Below are 22,916 nucleotides of genomic sequence, written 5' to 3'. Positions count from 1 at the left end.
CACGTGGTGTGACGTCTCGCCCAGCCCCACCACTGCAAACTGGCCAAGTGTAAGGACCCGTCACAAGCATCGCTCTGGCCCTTTGTGATTTACTTTGCTGTTTTTATCCCCCCTCTTAATCTCTGGAAGTGGAAAAATAGGAAGAATTGGGTGTAAGAACACAAGAATTAAGGCACGCACTCAGCTGCTGGAGGGAGGAGGAGATGTTCTGTGTGGCTGCTCTTCACACAGCGTGTTCTCATCTTGGCTGCCAGAACATCCATGTGGGTGAGGATCAGGCTCACAGATGGTTTTGTTGAGTGAGGCCAGAAATCAAAATCTCTGCAATTCTCTCCCATCTTCTTTTGACATTTGTTATGCATATTTTTTTGAAATAATGATGGCTGTACTTGACATTGCTGGAAGTGCCTGGTGTTTTAATTAAAAACTCAGGTTTTGAGGGGTCCATAACTCACTGTGTTAATTTGGAGAAGGCTGAAATTTGGCAGATGCTGTACCAATTTCAGGATCCAGTCTGCAGACTCTACATCTAACAGCTGTGGCAGGAGATCATATTTCCTAGCAGTAAGCTACAGTGCTCTAATTCCTTCAGTTAGTGTTCCATGTTTGGGAACTTCACTGCTGGTGACAGTGAGGCACCTTCCAAGTGGCTACTTTGTCTTTCCGGGGTCCAGAGATTTTGTGTTTGTTTTAAGGGTCTCGGCCATGGACCTCAACATGGACTGATTAGTGAATTAACTGATTCAAATTAATATTCAACAGAGTTTGGAAAAGCAAAATAAGGAAGGATTTCTATTTGATTCATTTTCTGTCATCAAGATTGCTTTTTAAATTTTTGGCCAAATCGGGAGATCCACGATCTCTTCAAAATTAACATATCCTTTCCAAAGGGAACAGTGTTGTTGCATTTGACTGGTAAAATGCAGTAGCTTGGGAAGCACATCAGGAGGAGTGAAAACAAGGTGATCCATGGTCTTTCTGTTCCAGGCTAGAAATGCACTGATAAGGGTGTTCAGTGGCAGGGGAGAGCTGAGAGTGGGGGTCAGGTTTGGTGTGTCCTGATTTCTTTCAGGTGGCTTTGATCGGTATACGAGTTTCATATTTGACTTGTCTGTGACTCCAAAGGCTTTATGTTAAGGAAATAATGCCCAGCGTGCAGACTAATCCTGTGTATACTTTGCTTTCAGATGGTCCTACCACGACTTTTTCAATAGGTATCGTGTTCTTATGAAAAAGAGAGACCTCTCCAAGAATGACAAGAAGCAGATCTGTCAGACCCTGTTGGAAGACCTCATTAAGGTGAGCTGGGACCAAATCTTTGGCAGTGATTTTTACAGCACGGAAGCTCGTGGCTTTGATATGATTGGAGTTGTTCTTCCTGCTCCTACTTCACCTGCTGCTCATGCAGGTGCTTCTTCAGCCTAGGCACCCTGGGGCTTTTTCCAAAATGAGATAGTCTCACAAGAAGGTAGCGAGAGCAAGCGTGACATGGGAATCTCATGATTGCAGTCAAGCTGAACGTACCATTTCAGTGCTGGTGAAGTCTGGAGTTTGCTATCGCTGGCTGTACATGGACAACCGGACACATTTAGAAAATTCATCCCCCCAACCCCTCCTTCTGGTTTTGGCTAGCTGTAGCTGTAGCACGTTTTAGAGGTCCAGCTTTTGACAACACCATGAACTTCAGTCAATCATTAAATGCCTCTTTGCACAAATGAGTAGAGAAAAATGCACTAAATGCCCTATCTTGACGTGTGGGAGACTTTTAATAGCAACTAATACGTAGAAAAAACATCCCGTAGATTGGGACTTTTTTTCCGTAAGCAAACAAGAAGTCTTTGCCACCTCTCCTCACCAAAACCTTACTACTCACTCATGTGCATTATTTTTAAGTTGAAAATGTGCATGCAAAGGTTTCTTGCTATTGAGCAGCCCAGAATGCGCACAGCACCTTCGCCAGGTTTTAATTTTTGATCTGTTTTCCTCATGGGATTTTGAGGAACTTACTCAGTTGGGTTCCTCTCTGCAAAAGCTGTTCTCCTTACACACCAAATGTTTCCCTTGGCTGCAGAGCCATTTGCAGTGCATGTATGACTTTGCAGATGTAAGCCTTAAAAATCTTTTCAAGAAAAATCTTTTCTTGAAGTCTTCTGGCATTGCATTGCTCTATTTAACTTTAAAGGAAAAAAAAAAAAAAAAAGAAACAAAACCCCCCAAACTAAAAACCACTCAAAATTTGTGTAAATATATGGAACTTAAGACTGAATCCGAGTGCTGTATTTCTCAATGGGTATATAGAAGCTCAAGTAGTTTGGAGTCTAATATCTTCATCACCCAATTAAGAAGAGATGCTAGCTAAGCTGATAAATTCGATTCAAAGTGGGTTTTTTAATCTGTATCTACTCAGCAACATAGACTGAAAAAAAAATATGTTTGCCTTAATTAAATTTAGTTTCCTTTATGCTTTTGAAAAGGATCCAGACAAGTTCCAGTTTGGACGTACCAAGATCTTTTTCCGTGCAGGCCAGGTGGCATATCTGGAGAAACTGCGAGCAGATAAGTTCAGAGCTGCCACAATCATGATTCAGAAGACGGTGCGGGGCTGGCTGCAGAGGGTCAAGTACAAAAGGTTGAGAAAAGCTGCAATGGTCATCCAGCGCTACACGCGTGGGCACCTGGCTCGGAGGTGGGTGCTAGGAAGCCCTCCGAGAAAGGGCTAGCTGGGAGGTCAAGTGGAAAACCACTTCTGGGCACTTGTGTTCTGAGTCAGTTCCATCTTGTAGGCCTTAGACTTGGGGGTTTCATATGAGAAACACTGAAAATGCTCTGTATGGGGCGTTGCCTTTCAGCCCTGTGAAAACAAGACCCATGTCGTGGATGTAGGTACTGTGGCAAAAATTTCTGTGCTGAAGTAAGGACTCATTCCTGGCCCCTCTCTCCAGCTTTATTTGGGGGCAAGAGATTAAAATTCTTTGTCTCAGTTTGATTTCATATCTATATTGATTTAATTTCTAGGTGCTGAGCCAGGGCTATAGCATAGGCAGCTAGGCTGTAATCACCTGACTAAAGTACTCTGAGATATTTAAGTGGAAGTGTTTCAGAGAACTAATACTTTTCTCTGACTACCTCTGGCAAGGGGCATTTAGATCAGCCAGTTATCACTTTGCTAGTTGGTATGCGCTCCTCTTCTGCAGGGACCAGGTTTGTGCCTCCTTGGTATCCAAGGGGAGTTCTCAGAATTGATTTGCTGTATCCTTTTGTAATGAGAAAAATCACTCCAAATCACTGGCAATGGGGCTATTTACAGTACTGAATAATAGAGCTCAATTAACTCTCTGTGTGCAGGAACCTCAAGCTACCTCGTGTCGGTGGCTTGCTGGGATTTCTGTAGATATGCTGCACTGGAGAGTAGGCTGCTGGTAGTGGGTGTGGGGTGGGTGTGAGGGAGCAGTAAAGCAATATAACAGCATCCCAACACACAGGTCATCTTGCATCTTGTGCCCCTTATTCAGGTCAAACACTGCCATTCTCCTGCATCTAGCCAAGGTGGCTTCGGGCACTTTGCAGATAGGAACAAGGAGTAGATTTGGGTCCTTTCAGCTTTGTTTCCCTTCTTGTTTTCTGCTTAGAGAGGCTGTAGTGCGTTAGCTACGTTGTTTGGTTTTGAGCAGCAGCGTTCTCCCTGGCTCTGAGTTAGCATCTGCCCATCAGAAGTGCTACTACTTAATCTGCAGCCCAATTAACTCTGCTTGCACTTGGGCAACACGAGATGCCGCCTGTATGCTATGAGGCTTCTGCACAGTCACTTCTTCACTCCTGATTGCTGGATGAATGTTGACTTCTATCAATTATTGAAGCAACTAAAGGCGAAGAACTTCCATGTTCCTTCCAAGGATTTCATCTAATTCATACCGTATTTTGGAAGAACATCAGAGATGCTCACTGCATTTGTGGTATTACTTGTGCTTGTGAAAAGGGATTGGCATCACAGAAGGTCTCAAATAAGCAAAGCTGGGCATTTTGTTGACTTTTAATTAAAACTGAGCACTGAGTTTTTCCTGTCCTCAGAAGTCCACATACTTCTTTAGGCTCGTGACTGCAAGTCCCTCTTGGCAGTCTTACAGCTCACTTGAAGACGAGGCAAATGAGATGTGAGCAATAAGAGGAAGGTTAAGAAAAAGGGAGAGTCGGTGATTAACTTTAGCCTCTCCGATAGGCTCTCCATGCACACCTACAGACTTGGACTCTATATATTTGACTTTGCATCAGCCAACCATCCCTCTAAGGAGGGGAGGAGGAATCCCTGGTGATGTCGAAGTGATGGGGTATGAGCTAAAAGAGAGGCTGGAAGCAGATCTGCAGAAACTACCTGCTGCAGTGTTTCTTCAACATGATTTTCACCTCTTCATGCAGGTTTCATAGGGATGGATGTCATCTGAATAACTGCTTTCTCCTCTTTTTGGAAACAGACCATCCCTTGTCCTCTTTAATAAGCTCTGGTTCAGTGGGTCCTAATGAGAAACCATCATCCTTGATGAAGAGAATATATGAGCCAATCCGATATGGCTTGTACAGTTTTGATATGCTTTTTACAAAATAAAGAAGTGGATCAAATATCTGTATAATGCTTCATGCTGAGAGCAATAAATGCATCATGAATTCAGCAAAGCAAGCTAATTATCAAATTAAATGGAGGTTTTATGGGCATTTATTAACCTGTGTAACAGCAAATTGAACATGAATTCAGCTGGAGAGTGGGAGCAACATGGCACGGAGTTGACCATGTCCCTCATAATTTACTCTCTGAATTGCTTGGGGCTCTGCTTGTGAATGTTGCCAAACCACTGCACACTGGTTTAAATGTCAAATCAATTTGCTGCCATTTTCACTGAGACGGTAGATACCCTCTGTGACACTTGGTTTTTATAGTTAGGGAAGCGATGGAGCCAACCTGGGCATTGATTGGCTCAAGTACGTAAGGCAGAGGAGTCCAAACCAAAGGAAAAGCTGGAAAATATTGTTTTTCATGCTGTTTAGGAGTAATGAGGTGTGTTGATTCCTTGTTCCAGTGCTCTCAGGTGCTGTGGATGCTGTCTGATTGCATATGTGTTCCCATTATTCTAATGGAGACATGCTATCAGCTGATCTTTTCTTAGCCCTACTGCTGGGATGGTCTTTCTTGAATACCATCAAGCTACTTTTGGACAAAAGGTTTTTCTCTCTTGTCCAGTTTAAAACTTATTACGACAGAAAGAAGGGAACTTTAGTTTTACTGCTAACCTTTTTTCTGTGCTTTGCAGACTTGCTGAGCACCTGAGGAGGACGAGAGCTGCCATCATCTTCCAGAAGCAGTACCGAATGCTGCGGATCCTCCGAGCTTTCCAGAGGGTCCGCAATGCAACCATCACCATTCAGGCTTTTGCTCGGGGCATGTTTGTCAGGAGGATTTATCGCAAGGTATGACTCCACGGAGTGTCTTTGCATTAGAAAAGAGCGGCAAGAGCCTTTATGTTTACCTCTGCTGGCATAGCATGGTGCTGTATTTATTGTGGGCATTTTGATGTTTTACAAAGCCGACAGCCGCTGGCGTTTCTGGAGAGCACACACTGATGGCGAGCATTGCCATTTAAAGTTGTACAAGCAAAAATTATTTTGGCAGCAGCACCCCAGCGGAGCAGCTAAATGAAGTTAGTCATTCAGATGCAGGAAGGCATTGTGGAAATCTGGAAATGTCATCTGATCTAACCTATACTCTGCAAAAACCTCCCTGGCAAACCGAATTTGTGTCTGAGCTGTGCTGCAGGTGCTGTTTCCAGTAGGGTAGGAAGAACAGTAGGGTCTGCCATAGAAAACATCAAGTCATTTATTGATATAAATCCCTTTTTAATTAGTTCTCTCCATTAGCTTTCTGTGTTAAACCAGGAGCTGAAAGCAAGGAAGCAAAGGTTTGATTACAGCAAGTGATACAGTGAGAAATCGTCTGTCAGGAAACCGAGAACAGCTTTGGGGAATCTTCTGTCCACTCCTCGCATCCAGCCTTCCTTTGGTAGTCACCTAAATTTATGCCTAATTGTGGTCACCAGGATACTCAAAGAAGTCAGAGGCATGATGAGCCAGGAGAGGAGAGCCTGTTCCTGGATATGATGGAGGTTACCTGGGCACCCGGTGACCCACTAGAGAGATCAGGGATGTCCTCTGAAACAGAGCAGCTGGATGCTGGTGATCAGGAATTTGTGCTGCCACTGCTTTTTCAGCATCTGTTTTTTAAATTGGAAGCCTCTGCAGGGGAGGCAGCTGGTCCAGCATTTAAACTCTGAGAATCAAGGCAACCCAAAATCTTAACAGGGTGTAGAAGTTGGCTGAAGGTCAGGCCTCTCAAATCTGAACATCCTTAATCTCTGGAGCACCTGGATATAGGTGTTGGATATAGGTGTCGGTTCAAGAGCACGCTCAGCAACAGATGCAGGGCTGCAGGTGATGCTCCATGGGGTCAGGGCATGCCCAGTGCCCACCAAGACTTTGCTGTAAGGCTGGGATAGGTCCCTGAGGCAATGCAGTAAGATTTCTTCTAGCTCTCTGGGCATCCCCAACTTTATCTGTAAGAGTGCCAAGGTTGGAGACATACAAAACTCGTTTCAGAGTAACTGGTACTGCATCCTAAGTTCACATAATCCCTTTATTCTAAATTAAAATTTGCAAGTGCAGAGAAAGCCTTAGGGTGAAACAAAAGATTTGTAAGAGAAGCTGATACGGTACCTTTTCTGATACAACTTATCCCAAACTAATAACAGCAAAGTGTCTTGTAATCTTTAAATTCTCCTGGTATTTCTTTCCTCATAATACTGCAGTATAGATCAACATGAATAAAGTTATTAACAACATGCTGGTTGTACCTCTAATACATCAGCCTTCAGTTTTAGAGGAGGGAATTCAACTGCAACCTACTGAAAAGATTGCTGTAAATTTTGGGGGAGAGATTCAATCCAAAACTGCCAGAAGTTTCACAAAAACAGATATAAGTTTCTAGAAATTGAATCATGCAAGAGGACTGGCTGCAGACTTTAGCGAAAGGACTCCAGAGTTTTATTTGAAGGTTATCCAGACGATAAGAAATCCCACCAGGACAGCATTTATCTGCAGTATAAATTATCATAATGCAGGGGTGGAACACAGAAAAAAAAATCTACAGACCTGTTCTGGTGCGAGTTATATCTGATGCTGAAGGGACAGTAAGTTTATTGGTGAGTGTTGGTGTGTCTGTTAATGGCTATTTATTCCGCTAGCTATGGAACTTGTGGATCTGAGTACTATTCTGAGGTGGTCCATGAAGTCTCTCTTGAGCCCAAATGTCCCCTGTCCCCATCGAGTTCTCTACTCACCAGACAGGATCATATCCCCTCATTTCACTGGCCAAGCAGGTCTTGACTCTTTTTAGAGAGCAGCATGGTTCCTAAGAGAGGACTGGATGTGTCCTGCCTGCATCAGTTGAGTGCAGTGGCTGGAGAAACCCCCCAGGAGAGGGGATTGAAGTACCCCTTCCCACCTATGACAGAGGATGCAAAATAACAGTCTCTATCTCCAGCCATCGCCCTTGTCCTACCAGGACACTCCTGCTTGAAGGAGAAGCCCTTTCGAAGGCAGATTGGGAAGCGTTGAGTGCCGTGTTCCAGCCAAACCAGGGCTGCTGCTACCTTTAGGGCTGACTTTTCTCCCTTGATTGTCCCATTTCTGCCCGTGTTTTGTAGATCCTCGCGGAGCATAAAGCCACCATCCTCCAGAAGTACGCTCGTGGCTGGCTGGCCCGCACTCGCTTCCGCCGGGTCAGGGGTGCCACCATCGTCCTGCAGTGCTACTATCGGCGTATGAAGGCCAGGCAGGAGCTGAAGGCGCTGAGGATCGAGGCCCGCTCAGCACAGCACCTGAAGAAGCTCAACATTGGCATGGAGAACAAGGTGGTCCAGCTTCAAAGGAAGATTGATGAGCAGGTATGTCCTGAGCTGTGCTGGGACAAGTGTGGTCCCGTTTCTGCTTTGCCTCTCTCCTGTTGTCCTTCCTAGGAAGGATTTTATCTGCCTGTGTTGTCTGGGAAGGATGTCATGGTGGTGGCAGCCTTCTGCTACTGCTGGCCAGACACTTGAAAGGGTGGGACACCACCATGGAAGTGCAGTTGCGCATGGATCTTGGGTCTCCACCTTGCTGTCTGAAGAGCTTGCTCAGTAAGCTGCAAAAGCGGCGTTGTAATTGTTGTGAGAACTGCCCAGAAGGACTTAGAGGAGGAAGATAAAATGGCAATTTTCAAAGCTGTTGCTTGATGGTCTTACTGTGACTGCTTTATCACAGAGAGGTCTTCATCAATTGCTACTTGTCATTAATGAGCTGCAGAATAATAGTTTGATTACACACTTAGGAGGGTTTTCCCACATGCTAACATGTGTGCAAGTTACTCTGATGAATGCCCTCTACGTTGCTTCCCAGTGCTGTACAAGGACTTCAGGTATGAGTATAAGAAGTGCTCAGTTAGGACCCAGTTGTATCCAGTAACATCAACAGGAAACTCATATCTACCTCTGTCCTTAAACAGCCTTATTACAGGCAGGAGAAACATTCTCTGTAAGTCAGGATACCTACTTATTTGTAGTACCAGTTGTTAGTAATTGCAGTTCATCGTTCCGTTTGGGCTGTTGTCGGGGTCCCTTATACATCACACGTGGTTTCCTTGCCGCCTTAAATCTCTCCCATCCCTGTATGACACGAGAGGTCCTGTGATGAAGATGATGAGAAATGACTGTGTTGGCTCAGATACTGCAGAGTCAAGACAGCCGGGGATTTGCATTACTGCTGGCCGCTTTCATTGCTGTATTAATTGGCTGCAAAGCGTGTACCGCAGTAGAGTCTGACTTTCAAATGTGGTGTTTGATTTTTAAATGCCTGCTTTGCATACTTAGATTTTGCAGACAAACTGTAGTTTAGGAGCAGAAAACCTTAGGCATAAGGTTTCCTCTGTATTCATATATCAGAAACCTGTTTGATATGACCCTTTATCTGGAGGGTATTTGGTGGAATTAATTAGGACAAGTCATTTCAGGTCCATGTATTTGGGCTGGGCTTGTGCAATGAGTGTGAACGTCTGCATTGAGTCTGCTGGGCTGCTGGACTTGGCAGTGGAGCAGCAGTATTCATTTTTTTTTATTTAATTTTTTTTTTTTTCCAATTCCTTGTCACTTACTGCTAGGAAAGGTGTGGAGTGGAACAATAAAAAACCCCCAATCTTTGGTTAATGTGGGCTTTCCTGTCTTGGGTTATGAAAGCAGCAGAAAGGTCTACTTTGGGGAAGGAGACATGGAGAGCTTTTAAGTAGGCAGAAATAATGGGCTGGAGCTCGTCTTGGTCTCCCTCAGTCTCTGCTCAGACTTTGATGCTTTCTGTGTAACTTTTGCAGGAAAGAATTGCTGCTCTGTATTACTCTTGGTAGTCTGTCCAGTGAGCTAATTTTAACCATCATTTCACGACTGATAGGTTTCCCTGGGATGCTTTGGAAGTGCTAATGAGCACCATTCCAGTAGACTTCCTTTTCAGTGCACTGGATTTTTTTCTGGCAGCAGTGAGTTTGTTGCATCATAGTTTCCCTGAAGTATCTTGATTTTAGTCCTTGCTAGTCTATAAACATAACCTCTCAAAATGCCAATTAACTTTTTAAGAAAAAAAAATAAAAATTGCAGGTAACCTGGAGAGCTGCAGTTGTATCATTTTCTGACTAGCCGTGGAAGAAAATGTTTCTATTTCTGCTGCGTTAGCTCATGCATGAATAGAGAGATGCAATAGTCCGTGTGCCCCTGAGGAGGAGAAGATCTTTCTTTGAAAACATTAAAGCCTATTATTGTATGTCGGCCTCAGCTCACACGCTCTAGCAGCCGTAACTGGGCCTATTTAATTCACTTTCTAAATCAGGTGAGGGATTTTTTGCATACACAAGAAAGGTTTATATCTCTTTTGCTGCAAAATATCCACACTGGACCACTTTTTTCTATCCACGTTGGACCACTTTCTTCTTTTTTTTGTTCTTTTCGGTTAAGTGAGTTGTTTTTAAATGCGTATACTGTAGCTGCCTGAGACACTTTTAAGGCTGTTACCTAATTTAGTGTTATGTGTTCATGCAGCCAACATTTAGACTCACAGTGAGCTCCCTATGCTGTCTCTGCAAGCGGCAGTATCTCTGTGAGCATTTATTGTGAATAAAACTAGTTTTGGTAACAGTAGTCATGAAGTTGTCGTCTCTGCCATTGATAGCAAAATAAACTCTAGACTGGTTTACAGAGCCTGGGTTGAAAGCAGGACTGTCACAGCTCTGCTGGGCTGGATAATGATTTAAAATAAAGGAGGTTCAAGTTTAACGGGGTCTGTTGAACAATCCAGCTGCTCTGTCATGTCTCTAGTAGCCAGTAACAAGAAAAAGCATTCCTGTGCATTTATCTTGTTTCTGGATTGAAACCTCAGTTGGCTGGTATGTAAAATCATATACATAAACCTTGGGACACAAAGCTGTGAAATTGGGGGAAGCAGCAGAGATTTGTGAACCAGAGTGATTATTGCCATCCTCTGTAAAGCTTTTCTCCCTGAATAGATCTCTTTGGAAATGGCTTTGGTCATGCAGAAATGTTAATTCCTTAATACCACATGAATGCTGAATTTCTGTGTTCACTAATAATCCATTACAAGGGAGCAAATGAAAAGGTGTTAATGTCCCTCGTTTTTCCATTTGAGATGTGTCTTAATCCTGCTTTGGAGCACTGAGACTGCAGTGAGAGAGGGGTGCTTTGGGAGGTCACCTAAAAGGGGGGCTAAAAGGATGATCAGAGCAATGGTAGAAGAAATGATCCTATGAGCCATACTGGGAATCTAAAAGAGACTGATCTGAAGTAAGGGTGGAGATTTTGGTATCCACCAACTCACCATGCGTTTGTACAGGGGCCTGTCTGGTCTGGAAGAACCTGCGTAGACCTAGAAGATATTTTTTTTTTCTTTCCCAGGCTATAAAGTTCTTTGAAAACTAACTCTGTTGTACAGAAGTTAATGAGAGCCTTTGACCCTATTACAGAGATAGATCATACTTTTTTGCATTTAAATGTTTTTCTTGCTTACTTGACTCTGGTGAACATCTTAGAGGAAGAAGTTGTATCTCGGGATCTGTGACTTCGCACCTTTACTGCTTATCCTGACCAGTCAAAAATCGTATATCAGGACTTCCCGAGTCCATTGACTTTTTAAAATGATATGTTTGTGTCTTTTAAGACTTTTGTCTTCTGGCTTCTTCATCTCAAGCTTTTCTTAGCCTCCACGTGAACTAAACAATTCTGGGTGGAAGGAACAGTTTCTTGTGAGCTGGTGTAACACTGCTGGTGACTAAAGCTCTGAGAAACAGCAAAAGGCTAAGTTGCAGATTACCAGGACACTCATCTGGTCTGGACAAGGATCTCTTGCCGAATGTTTTCCAGGAAAGACCAAAACTGGATGAAATATCCACCAAAGTCCCATTTAAGAAACAAAGCCTTTTGGATCTGTTGTACAGTGAGAGATAAGAGCCCAGATCATTAAAGCTGTATTGAAAACTTTCAAAAATGAAACTTTAAAAAACAGACTGTTTTAAATTTCAAAACAGTTGTTTTGCTCTCATGATTATCTACCTAATGTTAGCAAAGCTAAATGGTAGGCTCTTCACAACAGACCAAGAGCTTCAGTAAATTCATTGTCGTTTCTGAGGCTGGCTAATAGTGATGATGTTTTATTAGTCACAATATAGTTCCCACTGGCTTTGATTTGAATAACAAAAATTAAATGAGGCTGCTGAATTTTCAGGTCTCAAAACTTGGGAGCAAATCATTGCTAAGTGCTGTAAAAGAGAAGATCTGAGCAAATAAAGAGACGATTGAGCTGGCACATGACTTAAAGCTGGGGTTTAGGGAGCTCTTTGTGCTCGAGGCTGCAATTATGCTACAGTGCATTGTCACCCCAGGTGTTCCTGCAGGCATAGGAGTCAGGAATAAAAGGAGAAACTGCAAGCCCAATATTACAGACAAAAAAAAAAAATTGCAAACCAGTTGCATTAAGCAACATTGTATGGAAGCTGTAATAAAAGTGTGTTTTTTTTGTTTTGGTTGCTAGTGCTACCAAGCTTTGTTTGCCTTTGCTTCAAGTGTAACATCAATTTAACAAATGCTTGTATAACTTTTACCAAAATATTATTGAGCTTTTGTCACAGGTTTGAAAGTGTTTTTAGTTTTGTAAGCTTTATTAGCATATGCATGGAAATGTTTGTTATCAGAAGTTTGTTACCCACCATGCTCAAGGATTTTTAACAGTTACTTTTGTAGTGCATCAGTGCATGCATTGATCTTGCTTATGGTCTCATTTTCTTCTTCTTGGGATGTTGGCTGCAGAACAAGGAATACAAACTTCTGAACGAGCAGCTCTCTATGCTTACGTCAGCCCACTCCTCTGAAGTGGAAAAGCTGAAGAAGGAACTGGTGCAATATCAGCAGAGCCACCGGGGTGACGGCAACCAGCTTGTCAGCTTGCAAGAAGAGATGGAGCACCTCCGGCTGGAGCTTGAAAAAGCTCATGGGGAGAGGAAGGTTGTGGAAGACAGCTACGTTAAGGAGAAAGACCTACTGAGAAAGGTACGTCTGTTCGTCACGTCTCGTGTTGTGTAGGTCTCCTGCTGACGGTCATACTGGTGAAAGCTCACCCTTCATCAATCTGAAGGGGAGAGAATTTCTATCTTCAGTTAAGATTTTTTTCTTTTAGTCACTCAATGCCCCTAGAATTTGCCTTTTAACCAGGCTGTGGGGCAGCAAGGGCAGGTGAATGTCCCTGCAGGAGCAGCGACTGCCACATGGCAGGAGGATGCCCCATCTTGATGCCTTTTGCACTGCCAACCACGAAGAAACTCCCCAAACCCAGACTCGTCTGGAAATAAGGGTGCTTAATAACTGTGGATATGCCAGGGCTTCGTGTATATACAGTGATTCCTATGAGGACAGGCTGAGAGAGTTGGGGTTGTTCAGCCTGGAGAAGAGAAGGCTCTGGGGAGACCTTCCAGCAGCCTTCCAGTACCTAAAGGGGGCTACAGGAAAGATGGAGAGGGACTGTATACAAGGGCATGTAGTGATCAGACAAGGGGTAATGGATTTAAACTGAAATAGGGTAGATTTAGATTAGATATAAGGAAGAAATTGTTTACTGTGAGGGTGGTGAGGCACTGGCACAGGTTTCCCAGAGAGGCTGTGGCTGCCCCATCCCTGGCAGTGTTCAAGGCCAGCTTGGATGGGGATTGGAGCAACCTGGTCTGCTGGAAAGTGTCCCTGCCCATGGCAGGGGGGGATGGAACTAGGCGATATTTAAGGTCCCTTCCAACCCAAACCACTGTGTGATTCCTCATGGTATGTAATGCAAAATGTTGGAGAAGGCTGTTGTAGATGCTGTCAATATTAGGAAGATGTCCTTCCTCAGCCCAGCATGGTATGGGACAGGAGGGCCTGGTTTCTGCCATGCAGTCCATGGTCGTTGCAGCTGGTCCTTGAGGCTGGTGTTGTAGGTATATGCAGAGTATAACCTGTGTGGGGACCACCTTGTCCCTCCCAAGCAGAGACACTGTCCAGCACCAGTTAGGCCGGTTGTTACAAGCCTTTATAGGGTTTGGAGCTGTGATGTAGACTAAAAAAATATTTTTTTTTTCCTCCTTCAAGCAAACTCCAATGCTTTCTGAATCCCTTGAGGTGGAGGTGGTCCACCACTGCCACCATTGTACAAGAAAGTGTTCTAGTGGGAGAAAGAGACTTTAGAGCGTAGAGATATTTTGCAAATAATAAAAATTGACCTTTTACCCTGAATGTCTTTGCTGGTCAGGTTCATTCTGAATAACCTTCACACCCATTCTCACAACCTAGGGCACTAAGGTATGGGTTTAGTTTCCTGCTGCAAATGCTTGTGATTGTTCAGGTTAAATCCGTGATCTTTCTTCTCCACCAACTGTTGAAGTGGTTTCCGTGATCCTGCTATTGGAAGGAACTAAGGGCTTTTCTACTCAGTACAGTGCATAGAAAAAGCTGGTTTGCAGCTGTTACTCTAGCACTTTTTGTGTGATGGCCTGAAGACAAGTTGCTTTTGGAGATTAAAAAAAAACAAACCCAAAAGGTCTGGGATTAGCTGTGTTTTTATTACAGTGGAAGAATGCCCAGATGGTGCTCTTCTGGGGTGCTTCACCCAGCAGCACCTGCCCTGGCCAACCTCCCCCTCTGGATAAGCCCTCAGATGGTGGGTTTGGGTGAGAAGCTGTGGGGACTGTGTGGCCAGGATAACTTAATCTGAAAAACTAGCACAGCTGAAATGCCTTTTTGGGTGGGCTTCTCAAAAGGGCATTCAGCCTGTACATGTGTTGTCTCTTGGCTGGACCAAAAGCTGCCAGAAAAGCAGTTACTCAGCTCTTTCAACACATATTGCATGCACACAGGGACGTATGGAATCGGTGATTTTCTTTTCTCCAGCACCAGATATGAAGATCCTTTTTGGCACAAGGCTCGGTTCATTAGTTGGCTGCAGCGCAGGCTTTTAGAGCCTGAAAGGATGCTTTATTTTGAAGGTGATGCAGCTGGGGAAAAACTGCTTCTTTTTGTTCTTGATTGCAAATCCCCTTCAAGCACTCGGAAGAAAGGTTGATTTAATGACCAAAGAAATGCTTTCAAAAAGCAGGAAAACAAAGCAAAAGCTTTCCCTTGTTGTAGAAGTGCCTACTGCAGAGCAAATATTATGTACTTTACTGTAACAATAAATGGTTTAATTATAAAACATAGCATTTCTACTGAGCAGTGCAGGCTCCTATTTCTGACATTGGCTTTCAATTGCACCCTTCGGTTCCTTCTCAGTGGGAAGATGGAGAAGACCTGTTTCCTCCCTGGAAATGTTTGTTTAGCCAAAACACTTTCCGAGAAAAATTCAGATAGAGATTTTTGAGTAGTTCTAATAACTACCAAAAGCGTGGGGAGTGTCATGAAACTGAGTTCAGCTGAGAAGCGCTTTTCACCTTCAATATCAAGATTACACCATGGCCATGGTTGTAGTGGGAGGCATTCGCTCTGGAGATGATACCCAAAGTCATCAGACATTTCTGAGTGACACTGAGATGACAGCCTTAATTTTATTGACTTGAGCTGGGCGGCAGCTCTTGCAAATCCATATTAGTTATGATTTTGTTACTGAAAAAAAGTCCTTTAATCTCTTCCTTATAGCTTTCTCTTCGACTCCTTAATTTTAGAATAGCTCTCCTTATTCCATTTTGTGATAAAAGTTTAAGACATCACATCTGGGTGAGTACCAGCAGCTCTTCCTAGGGCTTTTGGTACCACCTAATCTTCTCACTTGGTGAGCTAGGATGATTCAAAGCCTGGCCAGGAATTTTATTAACAAAATCCTAAATGCCATCATGGTTTCCTCACAAGGTAGGGGAGGACCGGAGCCAGACCTTATGCACAGGTGCTTCCAATGTCACACCTCAAAAAAGGGCTGAACCATCACGAGTGCTCACTGCTCAACATCTTCCATAGAAATCCAGGCAGGTGCCGTTGCATTTGAAGCACCTTCAAAGATCTGTTTCCTATAGAAAGATGAGCAAGGGGTACAAAAGGTACCAGATATGGATTTTGTGCTACTTGGCTGTTGTGTAACCTGCTCCACTTGCCTCTACCTGTGTTTAATGGACTGTTTTCATTCTCACTGGGTCTCTGTTAAACCCAAATTTTGAATTCCAGCTTGTTTCTGTTTCATGTGGAAACACGAATGTGATAAAAAAGTTCAATCGCTTAAGATCACATCTTAAAGATACCTGTACCCAATCTGGATTAGAAATTTTTAAACCTGGCAATAATTGTTGCGGACTCTACCAAGTTCTAAAATATCCCCCCAGCACAGTTGGAAGTACTCCAAATTTTTGTCTAGTTTCGCTTTCCAACTGTCATAACTTTGTCCTCTGGGCAGAAGAGTTCTTTATCAGCACCTATTAAAGAGCACTAGTAAAATAATCCCATTGCCTTTAATCTTTTCCCTGAGGGGATAAACGAGTCAAGTTCCTCGCTCTCCCATTGCAGCACAGGTTTTCCTTCCCTTCTATCACTCTTGTAGCTCTTTGCCAATTTTTTAAGAATTTTTCTTAACTTAAAGACACTAGTGCTGATCTAATGGCTGCGCGTCTGCTATATTTATTTGAAGTGATGTATGAATGAAAGAATGTAGTTGGTTTTGGTACAGAGTATTAAAATCATGGCTTAGTTCAGAGCATTTAGAACACCAGTAGCTCTGCATACCTTAAACTGTGTTTTCTTCACTTCTAGTTGTATCTCCACACTCCAGCTTTCCTACTATATATAGAGATGCAGGAGATTATAGTCTCATGCAGACAGCTGGAGCAAATTAATGGATTGGAGAGTGAGGGGTGGTGGGGTCTTGTAGTTTCTGTGCGTGGGATATGACTGCTTCAGTCATGGCTTACAGTAAAATATTCGTTGTGCTTTTATCCTCACCATTAGTATGTATCTGACATATGCAGTATTTGATAAAATACCTTGATTTGAGCATGCTTGTGTAGAAGACTGAAGTCTGTGCTAGGAATGCGTGCCAGCTGGGCTGCCTATAAATTTTACCTAGTGGTGACAGCAAAATTATTGTTCTTGGGCACTGAAAACTTTTATTATGGTGTGTACAGTGTTGTTTATCTTTGACATCTTGAGATTCTTCTGCTGTGTGTAGCTGTCTTTGAAGCCATGGCTAGAGGATGCGATGAAGCAGGCACAGGGAATGACATTACGCTGGGATGATGTGTCAGTTTGTTCTCCTGCCTGACAGCAGCGGAATCATCCTGCTTAACCATAGCAGCATATTTCACTTGATAATGTGATGTTTTTGTGTTTTGAGATAACGCTGTTGAATGCATCAAAATTCCTGAGGATGAACAAAATTACAGGATGGGTTGCTGCCAGCGTCAGTCCAGCCTTCTTGTTGTGACAAGTGGCCTTGCTTCCCTTTATTTTTAAGAAAGGGGTAGTTAAAAAAAAAAAACAAAACAAAACAAAACAAACTATTTTGCAGGATTTAGTTTGTTTTCATTAATTTTTGCTAGGCAATCCTTGGTGTTAATTGCTATATATCCTTCTGTTGTATTACGAAAGGCCCTGGTACTAGAGGTTCCGCAGTAGTGTGAAGCATTAAAGGGATTATAACCTTCCTACATGAAGTAAGACACATGAAGTTAAAAAAGCCTGAACTATTTAGTATTATTGCTCACATTCACTGCGTCCATCTTTACTTAAGCGCCACATTGCTTGAAACAATCAGGGAGATTTTTTTTTCCCCAGCAGAAGTCAGTGCTAAGACTTGAAGATAGTGATGAAGCCCATCGAGATGTGGAGATAAACCTCTGATCTGATGACCTGATCACTTGTAGGAGTTTCACTCCTGCAGATCATGGTCACCAAGTCCAGCTGCTCAGTATTTTGTAAGATTCTGCTGAAAACATTAATTTAAGGGAGAAATGCACTCAGGAAAATAAAAGTTAGCCTCTGTTGTTGCAGTGCCATTCTCCAATGCTTCAACTCCTGATGTACAAAGGATAACTGACAAAGCACAAGGGGATAGATCTTTTAAACAGCAAAGAAAGCCTGAACAAAGCTCCCTGTCTCCAGCCAGGTGAAATGTAATCCCTCTGCAGAGGCTCTGACCTGCAGCAAGCAGTAATTCTTTGCCTTGTTTCATAGCGCATATCCGACTTGGAAGAAGAAAATGCTCTCCTGAAGCAGGAAAAAGAGGAGCTTAACAGCAGGATCCTGTGTCAATCTGAAGGTAAGAAAAAATGCTTATAGCATCATAATGTCTCCTCTAAATGAGGAATTTAGCTGTTTTCGCCTGTAACTTGTTTTTCCTGTGTGCTTTTCCTACCTTGAAAGGTACTAATCTTCCCGCAACCCTTTTGTGGCGGTTTTTGTCATTATTTTGTTGTGCAGGTAGTCCTGTTCATGCTGTCCTGCTGGTGGATGGCAAGACAGAGGCTGGTTTAGTTGGTGAAATAAGGCATAAAGTACCTAAAAGGGCTTTTTAATTCAATTATGTTGCAGCATTTACTGCAGGTGATGTGGGAGGCAGTGAGGCTGCCAGGAGTGGAGGGTAGAGAATAACAGCGCCCCAAGATTGATGAATAAAGGATCCAAGGAAGAGCACAGTTAACGATACTAAGCTGTGACAAAGGATTTCTCTAATGTGACAGGAGTCTGTGAGTGTTTTTTAAAGCAGGGACTTAGATGGCGAAAGGAGGAAAGCAATCTGGGAAAATCCCAAGCCACCAAAGAAACTATCATGTGTCTATTGAGCTTTTTTATTTTTTATCATCCTTTTCAGCTTTGACTTTGTTGCAGGATTTACAAATACCATCACGCATCATTCTGTGGATGTATCTATTACTGCTACGTGGTACTCATGAAGTACCTCTTGCTCTCAGCCCAATGCAGAATAAAAGAATGGAAATAACATGCTAAAAAGAAACTTGCTGCAAATATTTCTTAATCTCTTATGGGATACTTTTGGAGCATTGAAGCTTGGGGAAAGCAAGTGGAGGGGTTTTGTTTGGTGTTCACCCATTTAAAAGGACACATGGACTATATTTGCCTGGTTTCTCAAAAAGGGGAGGGACCAGATTTGCTTCTGAAAGGCAGTTCTTAACCAAAAAAAAAAAAAAAAAAAAAAAGAATTTCTTTGGATATAAAATACTTTCAACCCCCACAATCTTACCATGGTAAATGGTTGATGATGGCAAGAGAAAGAGATGCTGCTGTTGATTTGCTCCTATGCCAAATCTGGTGGTGGGAAGCAGGCAGAGAAGTCTTTAAATGCAACGAGTACCAAAGGCACTTCTTAAACATGAATGTATTTCCATACTGTGTTGGTCTTTTCTTAAGTGGGTTTATGGCTGGCTCATGGGAGCTGGAGCTGTCACAGCTGAGTTAAGCATAATAGATCTGATGGTTTGTAGGTGCTGGAGAGTTTTCTTTAACTCAAATGACAGAGGACTGTGCTCTCCGAGCAGAAGAGCTCAAGCTATTCCAAATGGCAAGGAGACAGCTCTAGATTATAATAGTCTCTAAATATTAGAGAATGCTTATACGTATTTTAAAGGTTCTTGGCAGGGAGCATTTTGTTAATTACTCAATGTTACTGCACATATTTACAAGAAGTTCATTTTGGAGATGAAGATTACAATTTCTTTTCTTTTTCTTTTTTTTTCTTATTTTAAAGATGAATTTGCACGAAACACAGTTGAGGAAAATATCCAGATGAAGAAAGAGCTGGAAGAAGAGAGGTCTCGTTATCAGAACCTGGTAAAAGAGTATTCGAGGCTGGAGCAGAGATATGACAACTTGCGGGATGAAATGACTATTATAAAGGTAACAAAACTGAAATTATCCCTATTCTATGGTGGCTGGATAACATGGCTCACTCATTCCCAAAACACTTAATAGAACTGACATTATTGTGCAGTTTGTGCTTTATGTTTCTAAGACTGAACTTCTACACTGAAGCTGAACCATATGTGTGCCTTGAAAAAAAGAGCCTGATCTTTCACGCTTCTCTGTTAACTGCATAGAGACATCTGTGAATCTCAGCAAAAGCTGGTTCATGCTTCTTGTTTTGCTTTTTGTTTCAGTGGTGTTCATGTGTAGGTGTTGGGTTATAAAACAAAAAAAAAAAACCACCACCACCCCTCTGCCCCAACCCCAACAACATGACTTCAGAATTTCAAAAGCCAAAGTTTTTAGCTTCAGCTTTGCTAAAGTGCTAGAAGAACTGTTGAAAATTAGATAATAATTAGAGTGATGCTGGATTAGGTGGAAGGTTGAGCGTTTAAAGGGAGCCCTGGAGGGTGCTGTGAACAGCATAATTTTGAGCTCAGATTCGCATGTTCGCACTTCACGGGCATCTGGTGTCATGAAAAGCCTTTAATTCATGCAGAATTTTTAAACTGAGCTTCTGTATCACTTCACGTTTTATTTTAAACTATTCCCCTGGGTTAATATGAAAGTTATGGCAGGGCATAAGAACTAGAAAATGGAATCTGCTATAAGGGGACAGCCCTTTTGTAAAGGTAACCTTAATATATAGATATATATTTGCTCTAAGAAACAATGCTTCATGAAGAATCCTTCCTTAAACATTGAATGTATTATGTATCTGCATCGCTCCTTGGCAGCAAGCACCAGGGCACAGGAGAAACCCATCCAACCAGAGCAGTTTGGAGTCGGATTCCAATTATCCATCCATATCAACCTCTGAGATAGGAGACACCGAGGATGTAATACAACAAGTGGAGGTACAGTAAATCGGGCAGGCTCGAGGGGAGGAGAGCCCTGCTCCGTGGGGATGATTGATGTGGGTCTGGGAGCACGTAGAAGGAATGCAGGTTGGACTATAAAGTGTGAGGGATTAAACTGATTTCATGCTACCGAAATACCTTGTTAATTGTGTGAAAGGGATCGCAGGGCTGCGGTCTTCTGGCAAATGCTTACTCGTTTGTAGGGTCAGACTTAAATAGGGCTCTAAATATAATTAAATGTTGTCTTTTGGCCATACCAGCTTAAAGACTGATGAAAATTCATCAAAGTGGTCAGCATTGTTACATGTAGGTATTCCTAGCACCAATGGCAATGACCGTGTAGCAATCCTTCTCCGCAAGGATATGAGTTCGTTACCCCCTTGCCCTGAGCGTTTTCATTCCAATGCATCTTTACAGGTGATTTGCTGGCCGGCACAGCCCCTGTAATCAACAGTCTCTTAATGGAGAAAAGAGCAGCATAAATTATTCCCTGGCTATCAAGAATCGCGTGAAAAAGGGAAATGCTGTAATATAAAATATTCTAGGTGAAGCCAATTAAAAAACAACTAATAAATATTTGGCTGGAAGGGATTCATTAGGGCATTTTTTAATGTTCTTAGCTGTGGCTCCAATCAGCCCGCTTACCTATTGGGCTGTTAAGCATTCAATGATTTATTAAAATGAGTCAACTGCTTATTGACATTAAAAATAGGTGCTTAAAATGGGAGTTTGGTCTCTGAAGGTACTTGCCTTTCTTGGGATCCTCCTGTTACTGGCTGTGGCTGGGGTCGGTGCTGATGTACTGTCACAGCACTGTGCGTGGTTATAAAACCTGACTGAGGTCTTCTCCTTTTTCTACTCCCCGGTTCTTCTCCAGGAGGTCGGGATGGAGAAAGCCGCCATGGATATGACCCTCTTCCTAAAGCTACAGAAGCGAGTGAGGGAGCTTGAGCAGGAGAGGAAGAAGCTGCAAACCCAGCTGGAGAAAAAGGAGCAAGAGAGCAAGAAATCCCAGGTCAGAGATGTCTTTTCATTGATACTAATGTTTCATGTTGGTAACTGACTTTCCTTGGTTGCCGGAGGACACACGATGTAGGAATTGAGGTTTGAGAGTGACAAGTTCAAGTTAAGAGACAGCAAATCCATCTGGGAAATGGAGAGAAACCTTTTTGGCAGCTAAGGACAATTGGACAGGAGAACTGGGGTTTTTTTATTTATTTATATATTTTTTTTAAACTGATTATAACAGATTTAGGATAGTATCTTAAGTATCTTGAAAGCAATGAAACATAGAATCAATTTTGGAGCATTTTATTCTGCCTGCATTGATCCAGTTTCCTTCTCTTGAGAAATCTGAAGTGTGGACTGAGTTTTGTTAGTGAAGGTCAGAACGAGGAAGGGGTACATGAGTATTTGGAGGATTGCAGATGGATGTGATGCTGCACCTTTCGGCTGGATCAAACCTAGAGGCATGTCAATGCTCGGGAACTGTGAAGAGAAAGGCCCTGGTACCCCACATCTCCACATGTCTTTTGGTTGATTTGGGTTATTCAAGCGCTGCTTTGCAGTCCTGGTGTCCGCCCATACAGCAGTGTGTGGTGTGAGCTGATAAGCACTTCACAGACGTGTCAGTCACGCTTGTGTCCTCAGTTTGATATTGTTATAATCTGCGTGGTTTGGGTTTTTTCCCCAGTAATGATCATATAAGAATGTAGCCTAAAAAATGGTATAGTAAGTCAGAAATAGCAAGGTAGCTGTTAGAAGAATGGGTTCTTCCTTTTCTCTGTATTGCAGGGCAGGGATATTCCTTTGATATATTCTTTCTTCCTTGTGAGAAAACATCTTCCTACAGTTTGGGTGGTTTGCTTGGAAGTCATTGAAAAAAAAAAAAAAAAATCTAGATTACTGACAGACCAGTAGTAACTTAAAGAGTTGGTCCTGACTTGCAACTGGAATCTGAAAATACAGCGCACTCTAGCTGCCAGTGAGCTGATGTTCGGCGTAGGGGGCTTTTAATAGCAGATCTGTTGTATGTGTTTTACTCGAGGCTTTGTGGCTTGTTCAGAGGCCAGAGCGCGGGAGACGATGCATGCCATGAAACACCAGTGCTGTGTGCGTGGTGTCGTGAAGCAGCAAAGATGCTCTTGGATAAAATGCTGAGCAAATGCCATCACTTGGTTTCGTATGTGAAATTTCTGGGGCTGTTGTTGCTTTGTTTGGGAATTATTTTGTTCATTTGTCTCCAGTGTGAGATCAGTGTCTGTTGACAAATGCAATAAGAGACTCAACAAAATAATCCACAGTAATTATTTATTTGCTTCACCAGATATTCTTACTGATCACCTCTAGCAATTTGCAGGAAATACATGGAACAGCAAACTTCCCCAGCCTCTCATCCTTGCTACAGAGGCAGATTAAAAACCTGCTTCCCAACCGCTATGTTGAAGATTGTTCTCCTAATGACTGTCATTGTTTGAAAGCTGCAGTGAGCCACAGTTGTCAAGATATTAAT

At 42.8% G+C, this 22,916-nt stretch overlaps 1 protein-coding gene across 1 annotated transcript in view; it reads left to right on the top strand.

Moving 5' to 3' along the window:
• Window positions 1-22,916, top strand: part of MYO5B (myosin VB) — a 122,954-nt gene that overhangs the window by 73,500 nt on the left and 26,538 nt on the right. Inside the window, exons 19-27 of the mRNA XM_010583079.1 lie at window positions 1,188-1,299; window positions 2,475-2,686; window positions 5,301-5,457; window positions 7,746-7,985; window positions 12,435-12,674; window positions 17,799-17,883; window positions 19,330-19,478; window positions 20,282-20,401; window positions 21,282-21,419. Of these exons, the coding sequence (XP_010581381.1) occupies window positions 1,188-1,299; window positions 2,475-2,686; window positions 5,301-5,457; window positions 7,746-7,985; window positions 12,435-12,674; window positions 17,799-17,883; window positions 19,330-19,478; window positions 20,282-20,401; window positions 21,282-21,419 (1,453 nt within the window). The remainder of the gene's footprint in view (window positions 1-1,187; window positions 1,300-2,474; window positions 2,687-5,300; window positions 5,458-7,745; window positions 7,986-12,434; window positions 12,675-17,798; window positions 17,884-19,329; window positions 19,479-20,281; window positions 20,402-21,281; window positions 21,420-22,916) is intronic.

This window comes from Haliaeetus leucocephalus, unplaced genomic scaffold (genome assembly GCF_000737465.1).
Source record: "Haliaeetus leucocephalus isolate CR32 unplaced genomic scaffold, Haliaeetus_leucocephalus-4.0 Scaffold866, whole genome shotgun sequence".
Classification (NCBI taxonomy): Eukaryota; Metazoa; Chordata; class Aves; order Accipitriformes; family Accipitridae; genus Haliaeetus; species Haliaeetus leucocephalus.
The sequence above is the reverse complement of the archived record's forward strand: the minus strand, read 5'-3'. Positions and strand labels throughout refer to the sequence as shown.